Here is a 9,360-nt window from a genome sequence, read left to right on the forward strand (position 1 = left end):
AATTTGTAGAATGCATCAAGCATTGCTTCTTAGACCAGTACATTGCACAGTCTACCTAGGAATGGGCCATTTTTAATCTAGTAGTGAGTTAGGATTAATGAACAATCTCATAATTAAGGAATTTCTAGGAGATAGTGATTGCAACATAGAAAAAAAAAATCACTGAGGGAGAGCAACTACAGTCTCAAACCAGCATTCTCAATTTAAAGACGTATGAAGAAGTTGTCTAAAGTGGACGAGAAGAACAGTCTAAGGAAAAGGTCAGTAAATGAGCAGCAGCAAAAATTTAAGCAGATATTTTATAACGCTCAGCAAAACTTTATTCTGGTCAATAAGAAGGATGCACCATCCATTGCTAATGGTGCTCAGAAAGTATCCAAATCAAAAGTTGAGACAAAGAAAGTGATGGAAATCAGTGGTAGAGCAGAGGACTGGGAACCTTTCTTCTTTGATCCAAACTCCAATTTTCCTTGATAACAAGGTGTAGAGGTGGATGAACACAGCAGGCCAAGCAGCATCAGAGGAGCAGGAAGGCTGACGTTTCGGGCCTAGACCCTTCCACAGAAAGCAATTTTCCTTTCTTGTCTCAAATTTTTAAACATGCTGTCATCTTCTAAATCTGAACCCAACCCTCTAGTTACGGACCTTTGCCCTTCATAACTCACTGCAAAACCCCGAAAGTCACAAAATTCTTGTTATAAAGAACATGCTGGACCATCACGTCTGCAACAACTCTGAGTCAGCACTTTACTTACAATTTTGTTTAAAACCCAGAAGTGCTATCACACACAATTGAGCGCCTTCCTACCAAAGTCACTGACTTTTTTTTGCTGAACCATCAGTAAGGACACCTGTGTATCCAGCTGAGTACTTACAAGCAAAGGCCATTATGGGCAATGCAAACAATTAAAAGTGAAGAGGGTGGGTAGGGAGAGCAGGAAGGATCTAAATTAAAACAGAGCTGGAGGGGAACTAAAAGTACATATCTGCCGCAGTGCCCACTTCTCTCTAAAGGCATCAAGAGCGTTGATGGATGTAGAAGAATAATTAAAGTGTCAAGACCAATTAGATGTAGAAAGTAGCTAAAGCTTAGAATTAGAGGTTGGAATGATGGGAAAATAGGTCAAGTAAGAGATATGCGACAAATTGTTGCATATCTGCAGAAAGCTTAGAATTGCTGATTCAATGTTTCAAAGCTTATTCAAAGCTTAAGACACGTTCCGCTTAAAGATAACATATCAGCAACCACAAGTTGTGGAACCATGAAATATGACATTGCATATGACCTGCCTTAAGGGGACGTGATAAACTATCCAGGCTTATCTGCTTGTAACAACTGTCTCAATCTATAACAGCGTGTATAAGTATTGCGAGACAACAAGGTGCAGGGCTGGATGAACACAGCAGGCCAAGCAGCATCATAGGAGCAGAGAGGCTGACGTTTCGGGCCTAGACCCTTCATCAGAAAAGGGGGAGGGGAAGGGGGTTTTGAAATAAATAGGGAGAGAGTGGGAGGCGGATAGAAGAGGGATAGAGGAGAGGATAGGTGGAGAGGAAACAAACAGGTCGAAGAGGCGGGGATGGGGCCAGGAAAGGTGAGTGTAGGTAGGGAGTTAGGAAGGGGATAGGTCAGTCCAGGGAGGACGGACAGGTCAAGGGGGCGGGATGAGGTTGGTCGGTAGGAGATGGAGGTGCGGCTTGAGGTGGGAGGAAGAACAGGTTAGGGAGGCAGGGACGAGTTGGACTGGTTTTGGGATGCGGTGGGGGGAGGGGAGATTTTGAAACTTGTGAAATCCACATTGATACCATTGGGCTGCAGGGTTCCCAAGCGGAATATGAGTTGCTGTTCCTGCAACCTTCGGGTGGCATCGTTGTGGCACTGCAGGAGGCCCAGGATGGACATGTCGTCTGAGGAATGGGAGGGGGAGTTGAAATGGTTCGCGACTGGGAGGTGCAGTTGTTTGTTGCGAACCGAGCGTAGGTGTTCTGCAAAGCGGTCCCCGAGTCTCCGCTTGGTTTCCCCGATGTAGAGGAAGCCACACCGGGTACAGCGGATGCAGTATACCACATTGGCAGATGTGCAGGTGAACATCTGCTTGATGTGGAAAGTCTTCTTGGGGCCTGGGATGGGGGTGAGGGAGGAGGTATGGGGGCAGGTGTAGCACTTCCTGCGGTTGCAGGGAAAAGTGCCGGGTGTGGTGGAGCTGGAGGGGAGTGTGGAGCGGACAAGGGAGTCACGGAGAGAGTTGTCCCTCCGGAAAGCAGATAAGGGTGGGGAGGGAAAGATGTCTTTGGTGGTGGGGTCGGATTGCAGATGGCGGAAGTGTCGGAGGATGATGCGTTGGATCCGGAGGTTGGTGGGGTGGTACGTGAGGACGAGGGGGATTCTTTTTTGGTTTTTATTGCGTGGACGGGGTGTGAGGGATGAGGTGCGGGAGATGTGGGAGACACGGTTGAGGGCGTTCTCGACCACCGAGGAGGGGAAGTTACGGTCCTTGAAAAACGAGGACAACTGAGATGTACGGGAGTGGAATGCCTCATCCTGGGAGCAGATGCGGCGGAGGCGAAGGAATTGGGAATAGGGGATAGCATTTTTGCAGGAAGGTGGGTGGGAGGAGGAGTATTCTAGGTAGCTGTGGAGTCGGTGGGCTTGAAATGAATATCGGTTTCGAGGTGGTTGCCCGATATGGAGACAGAGAGGTCCAGGAAGGGGAGAGAGGTGTTAGAGATGGTCCAGGTAAATTTAAGGTTGGGGTGGAAGGTGTTAGTGAAGTGTATGAACTGTTCGAGCTCCTCGTGGGAGCACGAGGCGGCGCCGATACAGTCATCAATGTAACGGAGGAAGAGGTGGGGTTTAGGGCCGGTGTAGGTACGGAAGAGGGATTGTTCCACGTAACCTACAAAGAGGCAGGCGTAGCTTGGGCCCATGCGGGTACCCATGGCTACCCCCTTTGTCTGTAGGAAGTGGGAGGAATTGAAAGAGAAGTTGTTGAGTGTGAGGACGAGTTCGGCTAAGCGGATGAGGGTGTCAGTGGAGGGGGACTGGTCGGGCCTGCGGGACAGGAAGAAGCGGAGGGCCTTAAGGCCATCTGCATGGGGAATGCAGGTGTAGAGGGACTGGACGTCCATGGTAAAGATGAGGTGTTGGGGACCGGGGAATTGGAAGTTCTGGAGGAGGTGGAAGGCGTGGGTGGTGTCACGGACATAGGTAGGGAGTTCCTGGACCAAGGGGGAGAAAATGGAGTCGAGATAGTTGGAGATCAGTTCGGTGGGGCAGGAGCAGGCGGAGACAATGGGTCGACCAGGGCATTCAGGTTTGTGGATTTTGGGAAGGAGATAGAAGCGGGCAGTGCGAGGTTGGGGAACGATGAGGTCGGAGGCCGGGGGTGGGAGGTCACCTGAGGTGATGAGGTTGTGGATGGTTTGCGAGATGATGGTTTGGTGCTCAGGGGTGGGGTCATGATCAAGGGGGCGGTAGGAGGAGGTGTCGGAGAGTTGGCGTCCGGCCTCGGCGATGTAGAGGTCAGTGCGCCATACTACAACTGCACCTCCCTTGTCCGCGGGTTTTATGGTGAGGTTGGGATTGGAGCGGAGGGAGCGGAGGGCTGCACGTTCTGCGGGGGAGAGGTTGGAGTGGGTGAGAGGGGTGGAGAGGTTGAGGCGATTGATGTCTCGACGGCAGTTGGAGATGAAGAGGTCGAGGGAGGATAGGAGGCCTTGGGGTGGTGTCCAGGAGGAGGGGGTGTGTTGGAAGCGGGAGAAGGGGTCAGTAGAGGGAGGGTTAGGTTCACGGTTAAAGAAGTAAGCGTGGAGGCGGAGGCGGCGGAAAAACTGCTCTATGTCCAAGCGTGAGCGGTATTCGTTGATCTGTGGGTGGAGGGGGACAAAGGTGAGCCCTTTACTGAGGACTGACCGTTCGTCCTCAGTAAGGGGTAGGTCTGGGGGGATGGTGAAGACTCGGCAGGGCTGGGTGCTGCTGTCTCCTCTGGAGCTGCTGGCTGTGGAGGTGGTGGGCGGAGCTGCGTCGGCGTCGGCGTCGGCTGTGGGCGGAGTTGTGCCGGTGTCGGCGGTGGGCGGAGTTGCGTCCGCGTCGGTGATGGGCGGACCGGCGTCGGAGGTAGGAGGAGCGGGGTAGGCGGCGGCAGTAGCGGTGAGGGTGGTCGCGACTTCAGTGTCGGTGGCAACGGCAGCGATGGTGCTTGCTGTCCCGGAAGTGGGGAACCCGGCGGTGGCGGATGTGACGTCATCTGTGGGTTCTCCGATAGTGGCCTCATGGCCAATGGCGGCGGACCCATTGTGGGGAAGGTCCTGGGTACGGCTGGGGATTTGGGGGGTGGAGGAAGCCCGTTTTGGGTGGTAGGCACCAGTAAGTTTACTGTACTTACGGTTTTTAGTGTCCAATAAAGCTGAGTAGAATTGGGAGTTCAGGTTGTGGATCCTACGTAGAATAAAAAACAGGAGAGGTCCTTTGCAGGTCTGGGAGAGGGAGGCTCTGAGCTGGGGTAGGCTTGATTGTAGTGCCTGGAGATGCCGGCGCATTGCTGCAAGTGTGTGTTTCAGGAGTATTGCCTTGTTTTTGTACTCATCGGAGACTACGGGCCTGACCTTTTGTCAGCGTTGGCTCCCCATGATATCACGAATAAAGCATGTTTACCTCAAAGTCTAAAGCTCCGGTATGTGACTAAATTAATATCTTCAACAACGGACACTGCATGATCCGTCGCCAAGGACACCCGGGAATGAACGTAACCGCAGAAGAGGGGCAGACAGACAGAAAATTTCAATTATTAAACTTCTGTTTAACTGACCACCAGCCACCCTACCACTAATTAATTTATAGCTTTATGTATGTCCCATACCTTCTCCCAGCAATCCTGCACTGTTCCTTTTCAATGAACAGTCTAATTCCCCCTTAAATGCATGGATTGAGCCTGCGTCCTCCTCTCTCAGGCAGCACATTCAAGACCGTAACCATGCACTGCGTGAAAGGCTTTTCTCATAATGCCTTTGCTTCTTTTGCCAGTTACTTTGAATCTGTACTTTGACATTCTTCATCTTTTCATGAGAAGGAACAGTTTCTCTCTACCTACTCTATCCAGACCCACCATGGATTTTGAATACTACCACCATCAGATCTCCTACAAGCATTCTCTTCCAAAAATTGAACAGCCATTGTATACTGCTTCTCAATTTCATTATCTTCTCTGCATTAAGCTTAATCTGTCACTAGTTCACCCAGTCTGTCATGTCCATGTCTTTTTGAAGTTGGCACTAACTTTTGGGCTAACATTTATTGCAATCCCGAGCAACCTGTGAGGAGATGGCAAACTGCCTTCTTGAACGGTTCTACTCCATTTGCTACTCTCACAATGCTATCAGGGAGCAAAGTCCAGAATTTTGACCCAGCGATATATTTCCACATCAGAATAGTGCAATGGAGTGGAGAGAAGCTTGCAGGTGGTGCTCCCACGTATCTGCTTCCCTAGTCTTTCTGGATGGGTCATGAATTTGGAAGCTGCTGTCTCAGGAGCTTTGGTGTGCTTCCTCTAATTTACAATACTTGCAAATTTCATAACATCCACAATTTTTTTGTTCTAAAATTGTGCTCTTTACTTCAAGATCTACATCATTAATGTCCATCGGGAAAAGCAACAGTCTCAACACTGGATAAGCTGACTAAGATCATTCCCTCCAGCCACGAAAAACACTCATTAACCAGTACTTTCTACTTCCAGTCCGCCAACTTAATATCAGTTTACTATTGCTCTTGTCATTCCATGAGCTCTGTATTTTGACTTGTGGCATTGCATCGAGAACCTTGTGATCATTGATATACATCACATTAACAGTAGTGCTTACTGTAACCCTTAATGCGTTTACTGTTCAAAAATCTTTGTGTTAAAAACATCCAACCCGGTAGCCTCAGCTGCTTCCATGGGCAGGGAATTCCACAGATTCACAGCCCTTTGGGTGAAGATGTTCCTCCTCAACTCAGTTTGAAATCTGCTCCCCCCCTTATTTTGAGGCTATGCCCCCTCGTTCTAGTTTCACCCGCCGGTGGAACTATCCTCCCTGCTTCTATCTTATCTATTCCCTTCGTAATTGTATGTTTCTATAAGATGCCAGCCTTCATTCTTCTAAATTCTGATGACTATAGTCCCAGTTTACTCAATCTCACGTCGTAAGCCAACCCTGTTAACCTGGAATTGACCTAGCGAACCTCCTCTGCACCCCCTCCAGAGCCAGTACATCCTTTCTCAAGTAAGGAGACCAAAACTGCACACAGTACTCCAAGTGTGGCCTCACCAGCACCTTGTACAGCTGCAACATAACCTCTCTGCTTTTAATTTCGATCCCTTTAGCAATGAAGGACAAAATTCCATTTGCCTTCCTAATTACTTGTTGTACCTGCAGACCTACCTTCTGTGATTCATAAATGGTACATCTCCCCATGGTTCTGCAATGTCCCTCCTCTGTGCTCCAGCTCAGTGAGATTGCCCACATTTGAGAGGACTGCCACATTTCCTATCACAACCAATAATAGTAACTTTTCTAGCACCACTTATGGTCCCTTCTTGGTTCCTCACCAACATGCTATCCCCTATTGAAGGTCACACACTCAGCTTCTACGCGTATGGTAGTGATACACCATACCACCAGTCTGAATTGTTTGATGATGGCCACTTTTATATCCACCTTTCCTTCAGTCTTCAAGGCCTCACACTCAGATTCCCTTACTGAATCACTCCACCTCACCACATCATTTTTCACTCCCCACTTCTCTTATTTCATCATCCCTTCTCATATCTCATTCTTTCATCTGTTATACTTAGGTGAAGTAAATTTGAGCATTTTGCATACATTTACTAGAGGTATTAAAAAATGCAAGCAGCTGTTGGAGTGGTTGTGTAATACCAAAAATAACTCCTTTCCTCATTTCACCATCTTGAGCTCAACACTGTTGTTGGAACTTCGATCTCTAAGCCAGCAGGCGATGGGGAATGAATAAACAGGATCAAGCAAAATCAATCAGTCACCTGGCATATGCTGTACACCCAGCATAACAATTTGCCTTTCATTGTTCATATTTATCACTCAACAAACAGCACAAAAACATAGTTATTTATCTCATACCTGTTTTGAAATCTTGCTCTGTACATAGTGGAGCACTCAGCTTATGAAAGCCTCTGTGGAAAGAATTTTCAAGTTTTCCTTTAAATTGACTAAGGGGGTATACATCTCCCTGAATATGAAAGGAAAACTTTTGCAGAGTGTCATGTTAGGGCATTTCTTTCAATAGGTACCCTATTGAAGTGAACTATCTAACTAACAAAGAAAAAAAAACTATTTTTGGCAATCACATGTAATTTCAATTTCTTTGTTGAGATAAACTAGCTATTCTCGTGTTATACCATCTGTAAATTTGTCAAAAAGTTTAGTATTAGCAACTCCTGTCCTGGAACGCTCACCTGTCCGATGAAGAGTTTTCAGATGAAGAACTTTCATCACCTTCACTATCTTCCACGTCAGCTGCATTGTCTTGGAATGTAACATCAACCTGTGGGAAGTTATTTTCCTGGCCGAAGTGTTGGTCTTGTGCATATTCTGTTTCCTGGTATTTCAACTGTGATCTTTTAAATGATAACATCTCCAGCTGAGCAGACACTGAAACTTCCATTTCCTGATCACCAGTGACCAAGGCAGGAGCAGCAGATGTAATGTCACACTTCTGAGAAGTACTGACCTCACTTGATTTAACAGCATTCAAATTTCCTTGAGACACAGGTGTTACCGGACTTACACAAGGCAGCACATTACCACTAATTTCACTTGCAGTGCTCTGTAGAGATGGAACACCAAGCTCATGCTGAACTGTAGAATCTTTCTGCTTTATCACACAAACTTCAGAAGCTGCTTGATTGCATAATTCTGCTGCTGGCTGCTCATGTTGTTTGGCAGCCAAATCATCATTGCTTTCCAACAATAAATTGCCCTCCGAGACCACTGTCCTCTCAGTGATGTCTGTCTGTTGAGAGGGTCGAATGTCTCTATCTCCTCTTTGGTCTGTCATACTTCCTCAAAAATCAAAACTGAAAAGGAAACAAAGAAAAATGATTAAGAATGCAAACTGAGCAACACAACAAGCAGAAAGAAACAAAAATAAAAAAGTAGACCATGTGGCTCATCCAAGCCTGCTCACTTATTCGATACAACCATAGGTAATTTTCTACCTCAACTCAACTTTCTTGTCTATTCCTCACAAATGCCTGAGATAAAAATATGTACGGTTATGTATTGGATCTCAACAAACATTTAATGTCAGATCAGTCAGTTAAAACATTGTCTTTATACAACACTTTTAAATTTTAGAAAAATGTTCCAAGCATAGAAGAACCACAAAAGAAATTATGACAGTAAGTACACATTAGGAGATACAGGACAGATAGCCAAAGAGACAGGTTTGAAGGAAGACCTTAAAAAAGGAAGAAAATGAAGTAGAGTCAACGAGATTTAGAGAAAAGTTGAGTCACCTAGGCTCCAGAATTCTAAGGCCACCAATGGTGGTGTGATTAATATCGTGGACACTTAAAGAGAGCAAAATTAGGGGAGCAGAACTAGTGACATGTAGGGTAGGAGGTTATTATAGACAGAGGGGTCAAAACCTCAAGGGATTTGAAAACAAGAAATTTTTTTCAAAATAGACACAACTTAACCATCAACTAGTTGACACAAGCAAGCGGAAGTTGATGTATGAACAGAATTTGATGCTGATTTGGACTTGGGATATGAGCAGCAGAGTCCAAGATGGCCAGGTTTATGGAGGGCAGAATGCAAGAGGCTTACCAGTACAGTCTCAAACTAGGCAAGTCTAGTAGCAACAAAGGTACAAGTAGGGCATTTCAACAGAAGGCTTGAAGCAGAGACAGGTGATCTTACAGAGGTGGTAACAGGCAGTTTTGGCAACAACATAAATTTATAATTGGAAACTCAGCCTGGGATCAAATATGACACCGAGGGCACAAATGTTCTGCTTTAACCTTGTAGACAATTGCTATACAGGATGGGCCGAAGGGATAGAAGTCAATGATGATATTCAACAGCTGCATGAGTAAATAGATTGTATAGGATGGGAAAATAGGCTGGGCAAGTTAATGATGATACTCGACAAGCTGCATGACCTTGAATGAGTCCTGTGAACCTTCCTTTGCAGGCCGAAGACAACACCTGCAACTTGTTTTTCTGTACCAGTGTTTTCTGTACTAGCCAGCAGTTTGTCTTCTCTACCTGCTGTTCTCTGTGCTGGCTGTTTGTTACACTGTATAAGACAGAAAGAGAAAGAGAGAGAGAGAGAGAGAGAGA

The 9,360-nt window shown here is 46.6% G+C and overlaps 1 protein-coding gene across 2 annotated transcripts in view; it reads right to left on the reverse strand.

Annotated features, from left to right (window-relative positions):
• naf1 (nuclear assembly factor 1 homolog (S. cerevisiae)) overlaps positions 1-9,360 on the reverse strand; it is a 243,195-nt gene that overhangs the window by 228,406 nt on the left and 5,429 nt on the right. For both annotated transcript variants that reach the window (XM_048620095.1, XM_048620159.1), the window contains exon 2: positions 7,470-8,090. In XM_048620095.1, coding sequence (XP_048476052.1) covers positions 7,470-8,071 — 602 coding nt within the window. In that variant the 5' untranslated portion in view covers positions 8,072-8,090. The remainder of the gene's footprint in view (positions 1-7,469; positions 8,091-9,360) is intronic.

Source organism: Rhincodon typus, chromosome 1, assembly GCF_021869965.1.
Source record: "Rhincodon typus isolate 14 chromosome 1, sRhiTyp1.1, whole genome shotgun sequence".
In the NCBI taxonomy this organism is placed as follows: domain Eukaryota; kingdom Metazoa; phylum Chordata; class Chondrichthyes; order Orectolobiformes; family Rhincodontidae; genus Rhincodon; species Rhincodon typus.